This window comes from Tachysurus fulvidraco, chromosome 4 (assembly GCF_022655615.1).
Source record: "Tachysurus fulvidraco isolate hzauxx_2018 chromosome 4, HZAU_PFXX_2.0, whole genome shotgun sequence".
Taxonomy (NCBI): domain Eukaryota; kingdom Metazoa; phylum Chordata; class Actinopteri; order Siluriformes; family Bagridae; genus Tachysurus; species Tachysurus fulvidraco.
Window position 1 is genome coordinate 6,263,080 of NC_062521.1, and position 23,737 is coordinate 6,286,816.

The 23,737-nt window shown below is 38.6% G+C and overlaps 1 protein-coding gene across 32 annotated transcripts in view; it reads left to right on the forward strand.

Annotated features, from left to right (window-relative positions):
• The window catches only part of dst (dystonin), a 114,896-nt gene that overhangs the window by 29,025 nt on the left and 62,134 nt on the right, over window positions 1-23,737 (forward strand). For 21 of the 32 annotated variants that reach the window (XM_047811989.1, XM_047811997.1, XM_047811992.1 and 18 more), the window contains 20 exons: window positions 1,800-1,889; window positions 3,872-4,012; window positions 6,133-6,210; window positions 8,067-8,159; window positions 16,333-16,499; window positions 18,238-18,350; window positions 18,593-18,699; window positions 18,997-19,116; window positions 19,653-19,748; window positions 19,869-19,996; window positions 21,135-21,228; window positions 21,322-21,476; window positions 21,609-22,044; window positions 22,141-22,269; window positions 22,347-22,424; window positions 22,571-22,732; window positions 22,935-23,039; window positions 23,170-23,265; window positions 23,346-23,471; window positions 23,559-23,711. In XM_047811989.1, coding sequence (XP_047667945.1) covers window positions 1,800-1,889; window positions 3,872-4,012; window positions 6,133-6,210; window positions 8,067-8,159; window positions 16,333-16,499; window positions 18,238-18,350; window positions 18,593-18,699; window positions 18,997-19,116; window positions 19,653-19,748; window positions 19,869-19,996; window positions 21,135-21,228; window positions 21,322-21,476; window positions 21,609-22,044; window positions 22,141-22,269; window positions 22,347-22,424; window positions 22,571-22,732; window positions 22,935-23,039; window positions 23,170-23,265; window positions 23,346-23,471; window positions 23,559-23,711 — 2,667 coding nt within the window. Of the gene's footprint in view, window positions 1-1,799; window positions 1,890-3,871; window positions 4,013-6,132; window positions 6,211-8,066; window positions 8,160-12,711; window positions 13,560-16,332; window positions 16,500-18,237; window positions 18,351-18,592; window positions 18,700-18,996; window positions 19,117-19,652; window positions 19,749-19,868; window positions 19,997-20,796; window positions 21,035-21,134; window positions 21,229-21,321; window positions 21,477-21,608; window positions 22,045-22,140; window positions 22,270-22,346; window positions 22,425-22,570; window positions 22,733-22,934; window positions 23,040-23,169; window positions 23,266-23,345; window positions 23,472-23,558; window positions 23,712-23,737 lie in introns of those variants that run through there. The other 11 variants (XM_047811999.1, XM_047812018.1, XM_047812019.1 and 8 more) reach the window with 4 other exon arrangements.

Here is a 23,737-nt window from a genome sequence, read left to right on the forward strand (position 1 = left end):
TAATGTTCACTCTTGCATGCTGAAGAGTCTTTTATCAGGTAGCATAAACATTTTACTCAATACATTTAACTTAACACCTAACTAATGTTCTGTAAATCAGCTGAACTGTGCATTTTTCTACCAGAAATATGACTGCTAATATAAATAGTTTACAGAACATTTTACTTTAAGCTTATATTCCTTCAGGTTTTAGATGTGGAATCATTGTGTAATTAGCCACGAAAAATGCACTTGAAAAGAAATGTGGTTTAACCGGACGTCAGCCTCACAGGTGGAATCGAGCCGTGGTGACAATATTCACGATAACAGAAATGTGCCCTTAAAGATATAATCAGTCATAAAATCATTGTGCTAATCAGTTATACAAGGCAGCAGTTATATAAATCTTTGTTTGGGTTTTTATTTGTGTGTAAGATCCATGTACTTATCCACTGAGAGCGAGAGAGGTTGTATATCATTCTGTCCTTTCTAAACAAAGCAAATAAAAATAACAATTAGAAACAAAGGAAATGTATATTGTGGGGAATCTGTGGCGGTGGTGATGTGATGGATATGCTGGCTGTGAATGAATATGTAAATGTGTGAGGACCTGGCGTTCCCATTAGGCTCCACACAAGAACAAAGATGCAGCGTGGTTGTAGCTGATCTCTACTGGATGCATGAGGTTTAACATAACATACAGGGGGCAGAAGACTCGAACCCTAAAGTCCATTGAGCTATTTTGGCTGCACGGTTGTGAGTGTAAGGAATTAGGAGAGAGAGGGTCCGGGTAAAAGTGGGTCAGCATGAGGCAGCATGTTGAGTGACTTTAGCAGGCTGGCATTTGGGACGGACCTTGTGCGTGGGCATCTTGTGAACTCTTTTATGAAGTAAGGATAAGATTTCTGCCATGGATATGAGTGAATAAGTGAACAGTGCTATATTAATTATGTACATGCAAAGGCCCTTTATATTGCAGCTAATATAACAAATACAATGCATAATTTTATAAATGTTATTTCCATGACACTATATATGTGAGGAATGTTTATAACACTATATGTGCTATAATGATTGTAGCTTGTGTAATTGAACATCTTGGAAAATGATTAGTAATTATTAAGAAATGTACGATTCCATTCAGAAGTAATGGCAGAACCTATAATAATCACAGTTGTTTTGGGAAATATTTTTGTTGATTTATGATTCAACAAAAAACAAAACTGTGCCTCGAATAGTCCATGATTTTCTTTGTATAACTTCTTTCATTACATCAATGCTATCAATTATGTACTTGGTTTTACTACATGCAAAAAAAATGTAATCATGAATGTGGCCTTCGGTGGAAAAGTGTGTGGTTGGGTAAAATGTCTGTATAATGAATGATCCTACCCTGCAAATTTACATCTAAGGAGACTCTCTTATAAAACCTTAATCGAGAAGTTTCAGTTAGTGTAAGTGTCATGAACTGCCCTAATTTTATATATAACTTTTAACTTGATTCTAACTTTTTTTTGAAACGCACAAATGATTTGAAAGAGAGCAGACCAAAGTAAATCCATAAAGCACAAGAAATAAGACTAGGCAAACTAGTAACTGGCTGGGAGTGTGTGGTAGTTAATGGCTAGAAATTTGTTAATTTACTCATGAGTATGAACAAAGTACTATGTAAACGTTATTGTAATGTTTACAATTACGCATGACTTTGCTAAAAGAGTTTACATATTAGAAACAACTAAAATAGAGTCATTTTTTCAGACATGGTAACGGCAGCAGACGTGTAAAATGTTCTTTCTCTTGTTCAACTCTTTTGTGACCAGGTACGAAAGCACGTTAACGACCTGTATGAGGATTTGCGAGATGGACATAACCTGATCTCACTTTTGGAGGTCCTGTCTGGTGACAAATTGGTGAGTTGAGCTGTTGAACTCACATACAGCAGTATTTTCCTGATCTCAGCTTTGTCTTGGTGTATTTGAGCTACTGTATTCATGTTTTGTTCGCACTTTCTTGTGGTAACCTCACAATGTTCTAAGGGCCAGCACAGTACCTTTTGTAGTCACAGCAGTCCACATGTCTTGTGTGTAAACAGATAAAGCCTGTAAAACTTACATCACATCTAACAAGCTCTAACCTTTTCCTTATACTAATGTGACTGCTGCATGAACGTATGTTTGGTGGATCTAACATCACTGTGCATTATCTCACACCATTCCCTTACAGACCGCCCATTAAACAAGATTGTAACACGTGTAATTGGAGAATGTACGTTTTTGAGCTTATCTGCAGATTGTTTTTGCATAGTTTACTAGCTTGTGTAAACATAATTCTGTTGATTTGGCTACTGGTTTAAAGATGTAGAAAGATTGCATGTGTTTAAAATACACTACAAACATTTTATTGGTAACCAGGTTTAGATATTAGATATTACACTGTACAGCCTCGACATTTTGTAATAGGACAGCTGTTATATGTTAGCCTGGAAAGGAACATTTTACTCGCACACCAGGTATTCTCAGTACTGTATGTCAGACCTCTGTTTCTTACTTCTATATCCATCACTGCAGTCAGTCCACTTACATTAAGCAACAATGCATTGATGATGATCTGCAAAGCCTTGCAGGTGCTGTAATTCCGATAAAATTAACAGGAATCATTAATCTAATAATTGTTGGCCAGTAGGTGAAATAGGCAGAGAGCATCTTTAATTAATTTCCTTTGCTAAATATAACCTGGAACATTATTAGAAACTGCATTAATATAAAGTTAGCCAACGCGTCTGTGAATTTTCACCCAAGATGCTCTCATAGTCTGTAGAGGTAGAAAGATTGAAAATGTTCTCAGTATTATAATCTAATCTAAATATATGTTAGATTTTTTTTCAGTATACATTATAGCCAAACTTCCTGCTTATTTTTCCTCCAATAGAGAAATATATCTCAAACAAGACTAGCTGCCTAGCTTACTCAAATTGGTTCGGACTTTCCCATTAAAGGCACTTCCAGTAAAATTATTATTTCTTTTTATATTCCTGAAAATTATTCTTAGCCGTGTGTGCTGCTGATGTTGTAATCGGCTGTACACGCGAGCCACCTGGACTCCACACGTTTGTGTAAAACCTTCTGATCCTTTTTAGATCAAATGTATTACATATCTGAAAATTCATGAAGCTACCATTTTAATTCCAAAATCACAGGTCTTCAGTTTTGGCCCCACTGTATATGCTTTGCATGTATAACGAAAAAGTTTAAGAAAACAAAGATCAAATCCTTCAATTATTTTTTGAGAAGAACTGTCCATATTTATTGTGTTGTTTTTATAAATGGAAAGAGAGAGAGGCTACAAGACAAGGGGCAAAAGCAAAAAAACAGCTTCAGTAGCATGGGTGTGCTGCGCTGTATCCAAATGTAGGTAGATGTTACATTTAGTTGTGGTCAGCAAGGCCATGCTGTTCTGTGTGTCTCATACTCTCACATCTCGTAGCTGGATCATACATGATAAGATTTCAGTTCTCAGATATTTAATAGGATAGTTTTTGGGGGGTTTCAGGAGAGCCAATGGCATAAAGATTTGTTTGGGAGAATAATAAAATAAAGCTGTCAGCACTTCTAATCTGAGTCTTTTTTTTAAAATAGTACGGTTAGAGCCTTTAATTTACATTGCAGTGAATAAAAATATCCTTGTCTGAGAAAGTTACTGTCGCCTTTCATTTGTTTACCGTTGCTTCTGTTTCCTCTTTTCTTTCTTCCCCTGTTTTATATGTCTCTCCCTATTCTTCTTCCTTTGTTTGTTCTCTGGTCTTCTTGAACTCATCTGTGCCCTGTCTGTCTGTCTGTCTGTCTGTTTTTCTGTCTGTCTCTCGTTCTTGCTTGCTCTCCCTCCCATGGTTAAGCCAAGGGAGCGCAATATTCTGAAGACGTTACGGTTGGTGAGTTCAGCTGACGCATGCACGGTTGAGCAGCATGGCCGTGTGCAGAAGGAGGAGGATGATGGTGGTGGTGGTGGTGATGATTATGATGATGATGATAAGGGGGTAGGTCTGGTCACACGACGACCTCCCCCTCTGTAACAAAACTAACAATTAGTGTGTGGTGGTGTTTAATCAGGGTGCCAAACCTAGCGAGCATGTCTTCTCGATAGTGGACTGTAGGAGTTTACATGTTAAAAGTTGCACTTTTCCTTCAGGGATTTTAAAGCCCATGTGCTATTTGGTATGAACAGAGCCTCTGCCATTGATGGGGTTGCCATGGAGTGCTTCAGAATGCCTCTTATTAAGCTTGTGAACTAAACGACCTGACTATAATTCCTTGTGTTTTACTGTTCACCCATCATATTGGTGCCTTTATTGAACAATCCCATACATTATTTCTTTAAAATACATTACAGGCATCATTATGGTATAATAACATCAGTGTTTCTGAATGTGCAGTGGAATTAAGTCATAGTCTTTAGTTCTTGCATCCAGCAGCAACAAACTCCCATGTTGTGTGTCCATTCATAATTCATCAACCATTCACTCAATCACTGTAATATATACAGTGTCAGTCCTGTGAACTTGAAAGAAGAGCAAATCCTGCAGTGATCCCTATTTGCGTCTTTATGGTCATCATCACATCCCATTATATGCTTTAACTTTAACAATTCCCAGTGCCCTTTATCTACTAATTCCCAGTACCATAACATGTAATTGAAATTTTGACAGAATTTTGCACCTCTTCTTCTTGGGAACAGTATATCATTCAGACATGAATTTTTGAATGTGTTTGGGAATAAAGATATCATGCATGAAAGACAGAAAATCGTGTGAACACGTGTAAAGTGTAACTTGCTCCACTGGACTGCAGTAAATGATATTGTCTGACATTATTGCCTGTCAGACATTTCAGGACTGGTGCATGAGCACGCCGTAATTAGTGACACATTTCCCGTATCAGTTGGGCCTTATTATGCCTCGAAGGTGACAATTAGTTGAACATTAGCAACAGTGGAGAAACGCTGGCATGGTAAAGTCTGTTATACATCTTTTTTTATAATGTGTCACTTTTTCTTTGTCCTCTTCCTTCCTTTACTGTGTGCATCACAAGGAGTTGTTTTTGCTTCACTGCTTCATGCTGCAGCCCCGGTGTGCTCCAGGTGTTCCGTGTCTGGCTGTCTGCTCTTTCATCACACAGTCTGTTTGTCTTGTAACTCAGACTTCTCTCCATAATTTTTCAAAGCCAGTTTGTGAGCTGGTTTACATTTTACATTGTAAGTGAACTTGTGCTTATTTGGGATGCATCGATACCGATACTGGTATTGAGTGTCAGTCTGATGATGTGCTCATTTCCTCAAAATTGGCCCCGTAATATTTATCCTAATCCAGATGATACTCCCTTAAACTACACTATTTAATATGAAATGACTGCGGTCAGGATATATTTCACAATTAATGATTGCAATTCATCAAAGCAAAATATCGGAGCTATTACAGAGTTTTCCTACAATTATTTTAAAATATCCTATTTAAAATATCTTCTGCCATTTAATTTGTCTTTAATTTATAGCGAGCCTGAGGTGGCCAGTGAAATAGAGCTTGGTGAAGTGAGAGTGCAGAGAACCTGTTGCATATGAGGGCACTTCAGTTCTGTGAGCACTGAGCACTAAGAAATGCTCAGTTCCTTTCTGCTTACTTATTTCTACTGATTATGCTCTGCGCACTCTAAACTGTCCTCATGCTCTCGATTAACAATGACATAACATCTTAAATTTAGCACTCAAGGTTAAACGTAAATAAAATGTCCCATGATACACCTGATTTATTAATAGTAAGTTGGATGCTTATTTTAGCTGGTATCAAAAAATTCATACTCTGTTGTAAAAAATGGTATAGATGCATCCCTAATGCTTATTAAATCACTGGCGGAGTCAGTTTTAGCTTCACCTGCATGGGGTTGTATAATTACAGAGCATTTCTAGGTCTGATCATGACCCTTGAACAAATAGGGGTCAGTGTATTTCTCTCTCCTGCAGAAGGCTATAAGCCAGGGATATACTGCTGTTGCTACTAAGGATGCAGTGAGTAGCCAAGGTGCAGCTGATAACCAAGGTGTTGCAGAATGATGTACGCTCACACATTTCCCCTTCTCTTCTTTTCCCTTCATCTCGTTCTCACAGCCTCGGGAGAAAGGCCGCATGCGCTTCCACCGACTGCAGAATGTACAGATAGCACTGGACTACTTAAAAAGACGGCAGGTAAGCCCGAACAAGCCTTCCTTTAACCGACTCATCCATTCCAGTCACGTACTTTCTGCTGTTCACAAGTGTGTCACCAAGATTAGAATCTCATGATCTCACTGTGAAGCAGATGGTTATTCACAATAGCCTCAGGCTGAAGGGAAATTGGATTGGTCACCGGTGGGAATAATAAGTAGAGGCACACAAAATTTATAGCATACTTCTTGAGTTTTATTGTCTTCCACGAAAATCAAGCATTGACAAGGTTCATTCTTTCTTTCATCATAAAATAATTAGATTATACATGTATTGTGTTCATGACTGTAACATAATTGTATAATACCCTCATTCTATTTTCCAACAAGTCTTTTAATTATGTTACAATTACGGCACCTTTCTTCCATTCCATCTTTGAATTTTATATGTTCTGCTCAATATGTCAGTTTTTAAAAAGGAAAACACGTTATTTGTTATTTGTTTGTCATATTATATTGTTCCTGTTTCACCACAGCTGGCCTTTATGACCTTGTTGTCCATTCTCATCACTAACAAAGAAACCTACTAATGGGTAAACAGATCTCCCCAAAGACACCATTGTTCCCGAATGATGGTTATGTAGTGTAGCGTCCTGCTTTATTTTCTTGTCTTCTAGTGCCCTCTTATGGCTAGTAGCAGACAATAGAATTCACTGTATGCAGAAAACAAGTACATTTTCCTTGCAGTTCACTGACTTTACGTACAGGTTCCCTAGATCAGGGGTTCTGTAACGTTTTGTGGCCAGGAACCTTTTGTTAATGTAAAAATAAATTTCATGGTCCCTGGGAGATTTAAAAGCAGAATTCACTCATTTTTTTTTATATTTTGTGTGTGTTGTATCATTCATGTTACTGACCTTGCTGCTGTAACATAAGAATTATATATATATATATATATATATATATATATATATATATATATATATATATATCTCCCTCTGTCTATCTATCTGTTAAAAATTTCCCCAACTAGTTAGAATGTGTGTGTGTGTAAAAATATTTATTCTATATTTATTCTATATATATTATCTACCAACACTCATTTCCATTTTCCGGTTTACATACTGTATAGGTCTCTGTACAAGTACTGATCGTACCCGATCTGTCACTCTGTACAGTTATAGACCCCATGTGACCGGCACTGAGATGTTATAGGCTGATTCCAGCCGCAAATAGGCTACAGTCAGCGCCCAATTACATGGCAGGCCGAGCCGATTAAAGACATGATTAAATGGTTAATGAGTGTGTGCACAAAGTACTGTAGGTCTCCTTTTAATTCGAAGTACATAGAACATCAATTCAGTGTGGAGCTTGTGACATCTCTCCGTCTCTCCATTTACTCCACGAACAGTAATTCTATTCAGATTAGTCAAACAGCCAAAAAAGTGCAGGCTCATCATTTACTGATCATTTCTTATCACAGAAGTGTAATGTAAGAAATAGCGCACCACAGGTAATGCTGTCAGAAAAAAAAGCACACCAAGGAGCGATTAAATTCACTCTAACTGCCTTAAACAAAAAACAATTATGGGGATTGTCTTTTCAGGTTCCCATGTACGAGCTGTTATTATAGAACCAATTACATACGAGATCTAGCATGTTATTGTGAACCCGCTGTTCATGTTACAGCAGGCACTACTTACTGAGCCAAATGAAACACTGTACACCTTCTGATCAATCAAGTCATCAACTAAAAGAAAATAGATTCAATTGGACTGTTGAAGCTTTAAGTGAAAAAGTGCTGTTTGGACATTTGGAGAGTTACGACTCATTGTATTAAAATCATAGTTCTTTGATGGATGGTGTTGAAATGACCTTTTTTTCCCCCCATCTGTGAAGGTGAAACTAGTGAACATCAGAAATGATGACATCACAGACGGCAACCCAAAGCTGACACTGGGGTTAATATGGACCATAATTCTGCACTTTCAGGTCAGTTTGCTTTCCTAATCTTTGCACTGTAAGCTCTTTATTGTCGTTCATTTAATATCTTACGATTGGTCTCTACCTTTGGTGTTGCCTTAGATTGCTGCTATAGTATGTGGCAAGACATTACATTACTGTTTTAATTGGAAGAATGCAGCATGCACCTTGTGAACAGTCACAATTACAGAATTTTGTACGTCTTCTGACATGAAATGAATGCTCTCTTGACAACGCAGTACATTTTCCAACCACAAGAGGTCAAAGTAACCTTTTACAGACAAATATATAACAAATATATAACAATAGGTTGTTAATCTCAAATCTCTAATATATTAGTTAGTTATTTTGTGTCATGTAGAGAGACAGCAGCAAAGATTATTCTTTCCTCTGATCCTGATTCTCTCTTAGGCTTACATTATAATTATAGGAGCTTTAAGTCATGTCACTGCAGTGATATCATGAAGGCTACATGTTTTTCACTCTAAGCTAAAGGTGAATCATAAATTTTAAGTTATATAGACCTTAAGGTTCACTGATGATCTTTAAATGCATCTTTAAAGTTATATCATTCATTTGTTTTTATGCATTTATATCATTCATTTAAGCAGGCGTTTTTTCCTGACAGTGTGTGACTTTGCGGTAATGTGGCAACAAACCCTAAATAGCATGTAATAGTTTATATATACTCGTACTGGTTCTGTGATTTCCACACGTAAGTACAGGGTGTTGAGTAATAAGAGCAGGCTCCAATCTACTATATATCACCTTAATGTCCTTGCCTGCAGGTACATTCCTTGTCAGGCTTCTCTCAAATGTTGTGGTGTGCTGACATGTGTGATGAAAGATTTCATATCGTCTTAGAATTTTGGCTGCGCTTTTTGATTGACATATTTCGGAGCATCTTCAGGATAGGAGCTTGCAGCTATCAATAATGAAGTGCTTGTGTTTGGTAATTATGTGCCCTTTCTTCAACATTTTCTGCATGTCCCTTTAAGATATCTGTCCCTGTACGATATACGGATTTTTGCCACGTTGCCCGAGAAAGAAAATATTCAAGACTCATTGAGTCTTTCTCCAAGGTGATGACTGATTTAATCAAACATGTACTAGCGTAAGTCGAGGTTATTTTTTCTGACAAAAAAAAATTGTACGATTTTACCTGACCGCTATTCATGATAAATCTTTCATTGCTTTATCATTTATGGTGTTAGAAAGTGAACAAAATCAAGCCACGTCTTGTCATTCCGCACAGTCTGGTCCATCTGATGCTGTGGTCTGGGGTTCGCCAGAACCTCATTAATCTCACACACAGACTAGAAAGTATGTTAATGTGATCAGTTGGTTCACATTACAGTGGCAAAGAAGGGCATGTTATGATTTGCAATTAAAACTGAATGCCTTCTGGTTATACCAGTCGCAGATATTTTGAATGCAAATTTTAATAGATAAGATCAATTTTTCATATCTTTTGTTTTGCACACAGCGCCCTGTATAGGATTGCTCCGTTGATCCACAGTTTATTTTATATTGTTCTGTGTGAAAACAAACCTGCTGTGACGACGCCCTCCTTCAAACAAGTTCAGAACTGATCCTGGATTCAGACTCGGGCAAAGCATGAAAGCACAGTGAGATTGTCCATGCTTGTAGCGCCACACACACCTGGTTATTAGGCTTCCATTCTGTTTGCACCGGTTGCCAGATATTTTAACATTATCTGGTGTATTCACCTGGTCTCAGAAGCGTTATATTTCTCTGAGTTTCCATCTACCCCTTTTTCTTTCTTTCTCACAAACTGTGTTAGTTTGTACATCCAGACTGCATAGTATATAGAAGCAGGCTCACAAGCCCTCAGTTTTCTAGGTCTCTGTTGGTCTCAGACAGGAATGCTTAAATTCTATTCAACTGTACACACAGTGCCCTTCACAGCATCTCCACAACACTAAGCATCTAGCTGCCAGGCTGAAGATTAAACACTAACATTTGTAGGCTTTCAAGGCAGGTCCATAGATGTGCAGGGATGAAAAAAATATGCCCAGTAAAAAGGTGTGGCAATTGAGGATATTTAATAACATTTGAACTCATAAAGCACGATGACAGGTAGCGTGGGGTAACCTGTGCCAAACACCTGCCCTGTCAGTCTCACGCAAGCCGTTGGGCATGAGCTGCTGGTGGCTGTGGGCCTGTTGCCTCTTGATTCTGTAGATGTGGCAGAATTTTTCGACACTTCTCTGCACATTCCAACTCCTCGTGTGACGTCCGAGTTCTTCTGCTGCCTGTTATATTTTTGAACACACATCATCTATTCATGCCATAGAAATGATACGAATGCTACAGTATGTAGTGTGGACTGTTTCAGGTATGTTATTTGTTGCTCATCTCCAAGCCCTTTTTCTGGTTCATCCCCAGTGCTTGTTTTTAGTGTTTTCTGTGTGATGTACAGCATACAGTGCTCCCTTTTGGTACTCTCACCAGGTGTTTGATCTTAAAGAATAAAGGCTAATGATGCGTGATTAATGCAATAAAGGGTGTTGCATTAATCACGCATCATTGTCCAGGTTTCCTCCAACAACAATATTACAAAAGAACTTTCCAACAGATCCTTCAGCTTTGCTGAAATGAATCTGAAAGCTATTGCAGAGTTATATTCCTTTGACGTCCACTGAGGTCTCACATGTCAAAATAGTTATACATATTAAAAATAGTAGGCAGCTACTTTAAATCTGAAGTAATGGCATTTACTCAGCATGTCAACATTTAAGGCTATTTCAACATTAACCCAAATGATCAGTGGTTTAAATTTTAAGGTTTAGAAAGAATACCAACCATGCCACTGCCACATATCTGTGATCGGGTTTGTGTAGAGAGCATAACTGGATGATAGGGATGGCATATACTGTACTGTCTCTCCTGTCAATCACAGGGATGCTAGCCCATGGTGGGCATCTGTGAGCTCATGCATGCAGAAAGGGTAGCTAGAACTTTCCTCAGTGTGCTATGCTGCTCTTTGCAATTGTCTGGGATCATGTGTCCCAGATGAAGCATGTTACCCTTCACCCTCCCTTGTTGGTAGCTGTTGCATGAGGGAGGGGCAGAAGTAATCAGAAAATTGGCAGAGAAAAAATTTAAATGGTTAATAATAATAATAATAATAATAATAATAATAATAATAAAAAAAAAAAACAGCAACAATAAAAAAATAAATGCAGCATCATGGTCTAGATATAATATTTAAATAGTATATAGCACTATAAATGAATTCAAGTGTTATGTTTTAATTATTGTTTAATTATTTTTTAGTTAGTTTAATTCTTTATTGCACTTTAAAGGTAAAAGTCCACTATAAGCCTTAGGAACCTAACACGTTTATAGCATTGATATGAACAACATGCGTGACTAACACACTTTTTCTATGAGGTGTGATTAATATTCCTGATTTCCATGAGCTGGCATTTAAGAGATTAAACATGTTCCTGCATAACTGTTATTGTTAATTGCTACCTGTGTAATAAATATTATATTGGAGTAGAGCTGAGTGATATGACTGTATGATATTGGGATAAAATATTTCACAGTATAACATGGACACTTATCAGGAATATTGTGAAACCTGTTATAAAATGTTTTTAGAATTCCACACTGAAATCTTTAAAGGTATTTGAGTCAGTGCTAAAAATTGTTATTGATGCACAATTTAGTACATTATTATCTTTGACCAAAAAAAATTAAAAGATTATGGCCATGTGACTGGTTATTTTTTGTTTCGTTATCATAGGGTGTTATTTTCAAACAATTAACCATCGATGACCTTTAGTGTTACCTTTGAACACTAGAACTTCCAGGAATTCACCTAATATGAAAGTAACCACACACTACATGCACGCAAGGAAAATTGCATTACAAGAAATAAGGTGTATTAGATAGTTGCAGTTAGTGTGATTTTAAATCAGCAAGTGCAATTGGGAAGGTCTGTTTGTTTAAAGCCCTGTACAACCCGCTCTAGCCTCTGTCCCAGTATGCATCACAAAAAAACAAAACAAAGCCAAAGCGCTTTGTCACTGGGGGTCACCTCAGTCCCAGAGCATTTTGTTGAGCCAGCCACGCTTCCCTGTTATTTTTAAAGCCCGCATGATAGGCCGTGATTCTGTCGGGGTGGTTCATGTGATCTGAGCAGCTCAATTTGCTGAGTAGCGTTTCCACAGGTGGCTGACTGCAATCAGAAGCCATCAGGACATGCAGTGTGTGAACTAGTGTGAACTAGTCTTCTCCCTGTGCATTCTGTCCTGTCCTCCCACCCTCTCTCTTTCTTTTTCTCAGGCTTTGTCCATTTGCATTTAGATTAGCCAGGGAAAACTTAATCTCAAGCTCTTATGTGCACTTGACAGGAAGTGGAATGATCTCAGCACTGACTGAGTGGGAGTTAGTGGCCTGTGAAATGTGATTTTTCTCCAGGCTACATTCCCTTTATGGTATTTGTTTTGAGACAGCAGGGCAAAGGGAACAGTTTCAAAGGTCATAGCGGACTCTGGTGTGTCGGCACTGAGCCGAGACAGCTCAACGAATCGAGAGAAGGTACGTGAGCTCTGTAACGTGTTAACAGAGTTCTCATGGGGCATGGAAATAAACTTACCAGACGATATTGCTCAGGGTGACTGCTTACAAGCCTGTTTGTATTGCAGATAGAAGAGAAGAAAATGGCTGTATTTTGCCAGGATAAGGGGAACCTTAAGCTTGTCAGATTTTCTGTTATTTGTGTTTGAAGAAAGCAAGTGTCAGTCAGGAATGGGAAATGTTTGTGGATGTGTGAGGGGCCATAAAGACGAATGTTATGTTGACCCTTCTAAAGCGCCGTTCAGCCCCGCATCCAAGGAGCTCAAAGGACGCCGGTATTTCCAGAGAAGAAAGAGCAGAAAGTCTGTCGAATTTCAACCTGAAGAGACCGTGAAGAACCAGAGTGAAAGTGAGAAGAATGAAAAGATTTGTGATTTTATAGACCAGGGTGTTTATGTTGGAGAAGTTCCAGTTGTCCTAGCTGGCAGAAGACCTGGTGTTCATCAGTCTGAACGAGACAGAAGCCAGGTCACTATAGAGGAAAACCTCCACAAGTTTACCAAGGGCTCCAGATTTATTGCACCAAAGAACAGACTCCTGGAAAAGAAGCTACTGCAAAGGCAGTTGAGGAGGGCAGCGAGTTTTGGAGCTGTGGAGCATTTGCTTCGTACATTGAGGGGACATGGCTCCCGTAAAGGCAGTGTGGATTATCAGTGGGAAGACGTACGAGGGCTGTCAAGGATTATATGTGACATCCAAGTGCAGAGGAAGAGGGCCTACACGTCCTCTGGAGGACCTTTTTCCCAATATTCTCTGGACACCATCCAAAATAAATCTCCTTTTCATAATGAGTGTGAGGTAAAAAAAAATGAGTATATTTTTCTATGTAGTTTGTAGTGAGATTACTGTTAGAAAACTTGAAAGACATTTATATGTAGTGAAACATCTTGTTTATATGTATAATTTGTCTTATGGTATTTTAAATTCTGGCTAATTGAATTCAACCCCTTGGCATTATACTATACAAAGAATATGCTTTTTTTTGCCTGCAGCATTTGGGGTTTTTAGTGTTTTGTGTTATACTCTGTATTAACCCTTCAGTTCATGCATTTACATACTTTATAATTTTACCCCTTACGAAGAAATGAACGGTAAATCATTTTTTCTGGTAGGTTTATTTTAACAGACAGAGACGGAATATCAACAAAAAAAAATTAAATGAGGGTTATTAATTTGTATTTTATTGAGTGAAATACGTATTTGTGACATAGTTCTTGGTGGAGAAACCCTTGTTGGTAAGTGCGGAGGTAACGTGTTTCTTGTAGTTGGTCATCAGGTTTGTGCCCATCTCAGGAGTGATTTTGGTCTACTCCTCTTTACAGATACTCTCCAAATCCTGAAGGCTTTTGCTTGGCAACTCGAAGGTTCAGCTCCTTCCACAGATTTTCTATAGGATTAAGGTCTGGCTAGGCCACTGCAGAATATTAATGTTCATGTTCTTGAGCCACTCCTTTGTTGCCTTGGCCGTATGTTTTGGGCCATTGTCATGCTGGAAGACCCATCCACAACCCATTTTAAGTGTTGTGCCTGAGGCCAAGAGGTTCTCATGAAGTCTTCCTGTACGCTTCCTTTAAACAGTCCCAGATCAGAATGTTTACACATCCAGGTTTGACAGCAGGGACAAGGTTCTAAGATTTTTCTTTTATTTCCCCCTTTATTAAATGAAATTGCATCTGCACTATATGCAGGATCCCTAGTTCATCTGAGGGATTTCACCGCTACTGTTGGGAAATACTTGGAGGAGAATATTTGGTGAGGAGCAGACTCCCAAATTTAAAATGTTTATGACTTATTGTGTCAATAAAAGAGGCTTTTTGTTTAAACGCAACATGTACACAAGTGTAATACTTTTCATAACACCAAGGCAACAATCATATTTTGATCATATAATCAGATCTGAGCCCATATTTTTTGGGCAGTCTAGTAAGGACAAATCTGTCCATTGATCAGGTGGTGTGTTAAATTTGTCATGCCGTCAGGTCTGCTTGGGCGCTTCAAGCACATAATTTGTTGAGAGACGGAAGTATCACTTCTAAATGGTCTTTGTTCCTAGTACCAGCTGTAGTTGGAGGTGGCTACTAGGTATAGGTCTCGGTCAAGGAACTTACCAAAATAAGGTTCCATAGAGGAAAGAGAAGCAGTAATCTGCAGGAGTGCATGAGACCTGGCCTGATATGTTGAAGGCACAGGTTTGGGTTGTTTGGTTAATAGATATTTGAACCTAGGATTAAAGAGGCACAATGTGGGTTTTACTCCAGGCTCTGGAAAGGTGGACCAGCTCTTTATTTGCACAGCTTTGTGTGGGGTCATGGGAATATGCTAATCCAGTCAACATGTGTTTTGTGGATTTGGAGAAAGCCATAGCATTTATAAAGGAATTACATGGGTATGGGATTTCTTTATTACTTTGTGCAGTCTTTGAAATAGTTGTGTCTATGTTCTCAGGGTCGAAACCATTCAACTTAGTTGTCAAACTCAAACCCAAAAAACCCCCCAGAAATAGTTTTACTGAGTGTGTTGTCATAGCCTGTGAGCAGTATTGTGGCAAAAGGAAGTTCTTCCACAGAGTTACAGAGCTTATTTCTGTGATGCAGTGAGAAGCTCAGCGTTCTAAGAGAGTCTCAGAGTAGAGCTGATGTCCCTCTGAACCGGATGAAGTGGATGGTCCATGTGAAAAATAGTGAAATTTCACAGCAAGCATAATATTGCCATATTGTCATTATATGATTTATAATGTGTGCGTATGTAATGTCCTGAAGCATACAGGGTGTGTACTAAATTCGAGCTTTGCTCTGAACCAAGAGATTGATTTAAACAGAATAGGTTAAATGGGATTATTCTGATTATTTTAATTTCCCTAGAATTGTATTTCTATACACATCTGGAAAGGAGTGAAATGAGCAATGTTTCTGTTCTGAAATTAAACCGTCTGTGCTGATGTATGTGTGGGAAACAGGAAACACATTATTTGCACTTTTTCAGGGTGTGTTCCGTTTTCTCCAATGTGAAGAACAGGACTTAGCAATATTTAGCAAGATATACTGAAAAAGTGAACATAGCAGGGTGCATTCTGTATACTATCTTTCTGCTTTAGCTGGGTGTTAAACTAGAAATTAAATTGACTTGGGAATAAGTGACATTTATTTGCCGTTTTATGATCCCCTGTGAGCATGTATCCATCAGCAAGAGCCAAGCAGGAGCTTAAAAGAGACTAAAAAACTAAACTAAGTAACTAAAAAAAGTAAATCATTTAGTTTTTGTCTTTTGGCAGATTTTGTGTTTGACAGATTTACATCATTTCTTTATCACATTTTATGGTGGAATGTGCATAAAGGTTCATTTGACTAAAAACGGATGCAAGATGCAAAAATGAAATTTGGATTCGATAGCAGCCTCGGGTTGTACCGAGTTAGACTAGGTGAACTTTTTAAAACATTAATCCACTATGTAGCAGTTCTGTGAGCTTAAACTCTCCCCCTTTGCCTAGAGAAATTCACGCAGACACTTGAGATACAAATGTGAACAAAATCTTTTATGGTGGAATAATTTTTATATATAAATTCTACCATAGATTTCGGACATCCATGTTTCCGGAGAGTCCGAAGACATGACCGCAAAAGAGAGGCTTCTGCTCTGGTCCCAGCAGATGACCGAGGGCTACGTAGGGGTCCGTTGTGATAACTTCACTACTTCTTGGAAGGACGGAAGGCTGTTCAATGCCATCATTCACAAGTACAGGTAATTAACATGCCCTGCGTAAGTGATTTTTATCTTATTTGAATATGAAAAATGCCCCAAACAATTCTGAAATAAAAAGTATTACACAGCAACTCACTTAATATATGTATCTGGACAAATGTTCATGTTCTTACATGGAACACTGATTCGTTATTTGGAAGACCTAGACACTCATTTCTCTGGCTAAATATAACTTTCTCTCATCATAACGTTCTCTCATCATGTGCTACTTGTGTTACTTTAGATAGTCACATGGTTCCCAGTGCGTGTGTCCCAGTAAAGGGGTTTAATACTGGTGTTTCATGGATTTCAGTGTTGTATAAAGTACTATAAAGCAATACTTAAGTAAAAGTAGAAGTATCGTACTAGAAAAAGACTTTGGTAGAAGTGAAAGTCACCTTTTAGAATATTACTCAAGTAAATGTCTTAAAGTATCTGATATTTACTGTACTTAAGTATCAAAAGTAATTTTCTGATATTTAATGTACTTAAGTATTTGAAGTAAAAGTAAAATTTCAGTAATTTTCGGTAGGCATAAGAGCAGGGGCTGTTCTAGGGTTTCATCTTTAGGGGTTTTAGCCCTCAGTGAGAATTTAAAACAAGAAGTGATTTATATTATATATTATATGACTACATAGTAAGCCAAAAGTTATGGTATTATTAAATGGCAAAAGTGGACACCAAAATTTTATGCATGATGTAATGATGCCAGTCTTGAATCAAATCAGTTCATGTATGTGTGCATTCTCTACAAACAGTGTGTCCAACGAATGCAGTCATTAATAAAAAAAAAATACTCACAAGACAAAGACCAAATCAATAAATGTTATTTTTATTTAGTATTGATATTGCATTAATATTTTGGTTGTCCTATCAACTCTGGTAATAAGAATAGTGACTTTTCACTGCTTTTGGTTGCCGTCGTTATAGATAAATGCCTCCAGCTCTGACTGCACGTGCACGCTGCGCGTGTCTGTGCTTCTCCGTAGAGCGTGCGGACGTGCAGTGACACTCTAGGAGCAGTGATTCGCTCCTTGGAAAAGATGCTTATTGGACATATAACGGAGTAAAAGTATACATCTTATCTAGGAAATGTAGTGGAGTAAAAGTGAAAGTAAAGTACAGATACGTGAAATTTCTACTTAAGTACAGTAACGAAGTATTTGTACTTCGTTACATTACAACACTGATGGATTTATTAAAAAGCATTTAAACATAGCTTTGAGCTTTACTTAGTAGAATACTGAGCATTCTTCTAAATAAAAACATTAAACGTGAAAAAAGCTACCTGTGCAATGACCAAAACATTTAAGGGCTGTAAACTCAGCATGGGCTTTATTTAAGGGAAAATCATCTTCAATGTCCCTAGTATCAGTCTAAACAGAAGCAGGCAAAGTCATCGGTGAAAATCTGGGACTACTAGCACGTGTCAGAAAAACAGAAAACACACGTAACAGGAAAACCTCTGTTTTTGAGTTCATGAAACTACTAAGACAACAAAATAAGCGTTTGAACACAGAACAGATGACCACAATAGAGCAACTATACAGTGAAAAGACAGGGGTGGAGACAGGACTTGAGCCAAAATAAAAGCACATGGAGAACAAACAAGCAAACACAAACAGTGCTCACCGTGTGCTGAGAGAAGGCATTTGTGACGGATAACATTATAATCATGACCGTAGTAATTTAGCTAGTTCCAGCATCCAGCTAATCAGAAGCATTTCTTTCTTGTCAGGCCTGACCTGGTGGATATGAGCAAAGTATCAACACAGAGTAGCAGAACAAACCTGGAGCAGGCATTCATTGTGGCTGAGCAGCTGGGTGTGGCCCGGCTGCTGGATCCAGAGGGTAAGTCTCATAGACACAGGTGTCTATTAAAGTCTTTATATCATGTCGTGATTCCTGTAAGCCTGCAAGCTTTAAAAGTCAGCTGATTGTTAAACTTGTGCTGTATTATTTATTTTCATGATGTAAAATTACCCATCAAGTACCAATTAGGCTTTCATTCAGAGTATCTGAGTGCCATTTTGTCTGTCATCAGAAATGTTATGATGCAGCTCATGCTCTAACTTCTCTCTCATATTCAACAGATGTGGACATCCCAACTCCAGATGAGAAGTCAGTCATTACTTACGTGTCAACATTATACGATGTCTTCCCTAAAGTACCAGAGGGTGTGGAGGGCATCAGTGCAAATGTAAGTAGACAGCAGCAAGATTTATATCCATCAATGTAACATAAATAATAGAAATGCCTATGCTTTTTCCTCAATCAATGCACCTGGACATCTGATGACCCTTACTGTTATTTTAGTTAGTATGTTGTATTAACAGTGCTTTTGGTTAGGTAGCTTTGAGACAATATTTCGTTTTTGGAATCCATTTGTGACAGAACCTCATAGTGAAACTAGAACTTTATAGCGGTTTCTACTGTAAGAACTAAAAATAAATGAATTCAAGTCAAAGAAAAATCTCAAACAATTTTTTCCTTGCAGGACGTTGATGTTAAATGGGTGGAATATCAGAATATGGTCAATTACCTCAGCCAGTGGATCAAACATAACGTGACTGTCATGTCAGACCGAAACTTTCCGTGTAACCCTGTGGAACTTAAGGTAAGGCATCACATATCCTGCAACAAATCGACAAACAGAGACTGCATAGCTGAAGAAGATAAATTAGCCGTAGATAATTATGATATAATTATGATTATCCATAGCAGGCATCTTTGTGATCTGTACTCTAAGGGTGACTAAAGGATGCTAAGAAGCATGCAGATTGTATAAGAAAAGAACGATTAGATGTTTTACTATGTACCTACACTTTTTGTGGCGAGATTTGCAGTGTAGCTGGCTCCCAAAAGACGCTGTACAAAGCCTGGGGCATAGTGCCAGCTTACTCTGAGAATATGTAGCGTCCCTCTGTTGCTAATGAGTGTTATTGCCTGACTAAATATCACTACAGCTCTGCCTCTGCTCACACAGGTGCGGAGTTGATAAGCGCTCTGCTGCACTTGTGTGAATATCGGCTAAAAGTGTTTTTTTTTTTTTTAGATTTCTTTAATAAGAACACAGATTTTCTTTAAAAAGCTGTTGTAAACCATACTGCTGCTGAGATTTTTTTTCTTCTTGTTTTGATTTTTTTTTTTCAGGCACTTTATTTGCAGTATCTGCACTTCAAGGAGAATGAAATCCCACTAAAGGAGAATGAAAAGACCAAAATCAAGCATCTTTATAAAATGTTAGAGGTATGCTTCAAAACATTCTATATACATTATTTATTTATTCATTCATTCATTTATTTGTGGGATTGAATAGGATTAAGATATATGGGGAAGATCTAGAAGATGTGCCTTTTAATGATACAGGTGTGGATCGAGTTTGGTCGCATTCATTTGCCGGAGGGTTACCACCCCAACGATGTGGAGAAGGAATGGGGCAAGTTGATCGTGGCCATGCTTGAGAGAGAGAAGAGCCTAAGGCCTGAGGTGGACAGGTATGACTCTTTACTATTTTCTATATCACTAGAGCTTACTGATGGCAAAGTCTCTTCAGACCTCTTTAGACAAAGGCATAAGATAATGAGGTTCAAATTTAAGTTTGTTTAGAAAATGTAGTATTATCTTTTAGTATTATCTAATTGGGAAATTCACTGAGAAGATCTGAGCTAGTTTCATGAGAATATTTGTTTTGGTTGAGTGGGGAAAAAAACCCCCACATAATGTAATGGTGATATATGGGAACATGGGAATGCTTTGCTGTATTTGTGCTAGTTAAATATAACATGGGGTTAAGGATCTGGCCTTTGATTTCTTTTATTGCTTTCTTCTTCCAATTTTAAATCAGTGCCCTCAGGTACAGTAATTAGCTTGCTGCTACAGCTCTGTTTTCAAACAAGCTGGGATGGGTTTGTTTACAGGGATAGTGTTTTGTAGTTCTAAGACTCACATCAGAGAAAGTCTGAGTCATATTTAAAGGCAGCACTGTGTTAGGTCTTGTTCAGGACCACCATTGTTGATATTTATATGGACACTAAGCTTTGTAATTATATATCTGCTGTCCTATACAAACAGCTAAATAAGCCTATTGCGGAAGATGGGTGGAATAGGTGGGTGTGTCGCCATTGGTATTACATTCCACGCTCTTTGAAACAAACTATAAATGTCTGAACTTGTAGCGACTCTTCTGTCTGAGAAGAATGTTAGGTGTTTTTCACCAGAGGGAAATATGATTGGGGGCTGGCTTTTCTGCTCCAGCATGTGAGCTTATAAGTAGCAGTGAATAGAGCCCTGTGCCAGCAGAAGGCTTGCACTATGAGGATTATGTCTCGGATGGAGGTGTGGTAGACACTTTTCCCTTTGGGTGGCCTGGCTATCATGAATAGCAACTTGGTTTACCGCAGTAGTGGGGGGTCATCTGTGAGCAACAGCACTCTGACTAGTCTCGGTTCGGCTGAGAATTTGTTAACTGGAGCACAAGAGCCTTTCTCCAGCACTCCGTTCTATCTCAACAACCACTCAGTGTACGGGGGAAGGTGAGGTGTACGTCTGCGCTCTTGGGTTCTATATAGGCCTACCGTTGATATTTTGGCTTTGCATGAGGCTAAATGTCTTCTGTTATGTTTATTATCGTAGACTTGAAATGCTGCAGCAAATCGCAGACAGAGTTAAGCGAGACTGTGTGGCTGGAGAAGACAAATTAGTCTTAGCACGAGCATCTCTGCAATCTGTGAGTATTGGGACAGATCAGAACTTCAGAACATCCTTGAAGTCTATCTGTGCATGGGAAGTTAACTTCAGTTTACTCTAATCCTTTCTCCAGGATATAAAAAGGTTAGAGTCTGGGATCCAATTGCAGAATGAGCCTGAAATTGCAGGATACCTGCTGGAGTGTGAGAATTTGTTGAGGCAGCAAGTGGTTGACATTCAGATTTTACTGGATGGGAAGTTCTACTTGGCAGATCAGCTTGTTCAGAGGTGAGAAACCATGGCATAGTTCTTGAGTCTATTGTGAAAATGCACAGCTGTAATTTATTGCATTATTTAATGTGTCAATTGGAAATCTTTAGAAATATGTGTATAAAAAGTCTGAACTGGGTTTTGTTATAGAGTATCCAAGCTTCGAGATCACTTGCTGACCCTCAGAACAGAATGCTCCTCGGTGTACAGCCAGGGACGCAGTCTGAGCACGGAACAGACCAAGATGATGATCTCCGGCATCACGCAAAGTTTGAACTCCGGCTTCTCTCAAAACTTGAACATGGGTCTAAGTCCTGCCCTCACACCAGGCTCTGCCGTCTCCACCAGCTTTACCCCAGCCATGACCCCAGGCCTGACCCCAGCATTGACCCCGGCACTAATACCTGGCTTGCAGCCGACCCTGAGGGTTGGAGGGTCCATGGAGCCAGGGATCCTCCAGCACATGAAACACATGCAAATTCGCAAGCCGATGCTCAAAGCTTCATTAGTTGACCCCAGCTTGTCTGAGGAAGAGGTCAATATGAAGTTTGTCCAGGACTTGCTTTATTGGGTGGAAGAGATGCAGGTGAGTGTTCTTTGGGGATTTTTTTTTTAGGTTTGTTTTTAAGTCTTTGTAATAACTGGTGTTGATGGAAATAAAATATTTTTTCATGCTTTTAAGGGACAACTCGATCAAGGCGAATGGGGATCTGATCTACCGAGTGTTGATTTGCATTTAGAAAATCACAGAAATGTTCACAAAGCCATTGAAGACTTCCAGATGAGCATTAAGGAAGCACAAATGAGTGAGGTAGGTTTAGATTATTTTGTGCTGTTATGCTGATGTACAAATGCATCGGAATGTAAATAGCCTGTCTGACTTTTTAGATGCAGATGACCCACCCACTGAAGCAGAGTTACTCAGACAAGCTGAACCTTTTAGAAAGCCAGTATGGGAGGCTACTGGTGTGTATGATGGAATAAAAACTTCCTTGAATACATTTTACTACTGAGTATAATACCAAAAAATAAATACCATAGATTTTGATTTTAAATTCTTCGGGCTCTTAAGAATTAGTTTACCATTAATATTACATGATCTTTGTCTTCAGAACTCTGCTAAAGAGAGACAGAAATACCTGGACAGCCTACATAACTTTGTGTCGCATGCCACCCAAGAGTTAATTTGGCTTAATGAGAAAGAAGAAGAGGAGGTAGCCTTTGACTGGAGTGAACGCAACAGCAATATCTCCAGGAAAAAGGACTACCATGCTGTGAGTTCACCCATCTTTGCCAAAACACTGTTTACTTCTCTTCTTTTTTCTTTTCTCTGCTTATTGTGTTAGCCTCAGTCATTTTCATTTGGTTCGTATGCTTCCAAATTGAATTTGTACACAACTTCATCCAAGCCTTACTTGACTATTGTGCTATAAATCAAAAATGTTAATTAATTTGCCTCACTCTATACCACCACAGGAACTGATGAGAGAGCTGGATGAGAAGGAAGGAGTGATAAAGTCAGTGCAGGACCAAGCTGACATCCTTTTACAACAAAACCATCCAGCTAGGCTTACTATTGAGGTAACGCAAAATTGTGTAAACACAAGTGTATTGTGATCACTTCGCTTTTTCTGATAGCAAAAATTAATTTACAAACTGGACGCAGTCTTACATTATTAATAGATTTGTCTCATTTGCTGGGAATTCTTAGGCATATAAGGCTGCCATGCAGACACAGTGGAGCTGGATCCTGCAGCTCTGCTACTGTGTGGAGCAGCACCTGAAAGAGAATGCTACTTACATTGAGGTAGGTTTACCTTTTTTATTTTATTTATTAATTTTTATCTAATTGTGCTTTGTCTGATCAAGCTTTTGTTCCCCTAACAGTTTTTCAGTGATGCCAAAGAGTCTTTGGATTACCTTAAAAGCCTGCAGGATTCAATTACAAGGAAATATGGGTGTGACCGTACTAGCAGTCTGCATAGACTGGAGGATCTCATTCAGGAGTCTATGGTTAGTAATCTATGGCTAGCACAACACTATATAATGTATCATGAGTTATCGTCAGTAATGTTCCAGTCTGATATGTTGTCACTGCAGGATGAGAAAGAGCAGCTCCTTCAGTACCGCAGCACTGTGGCTGGTTTGGTAGGAAGGTCCAAGTCGATTGTTCAACTAAAGCCCCGCAATCCAGAGAACCCTGTCCGAACTTCCCTACCTGTCAAGTCCATCTGTGATTACCGTCAGATTGAGGTAAATTCCTTCAGAAACATGTCCTT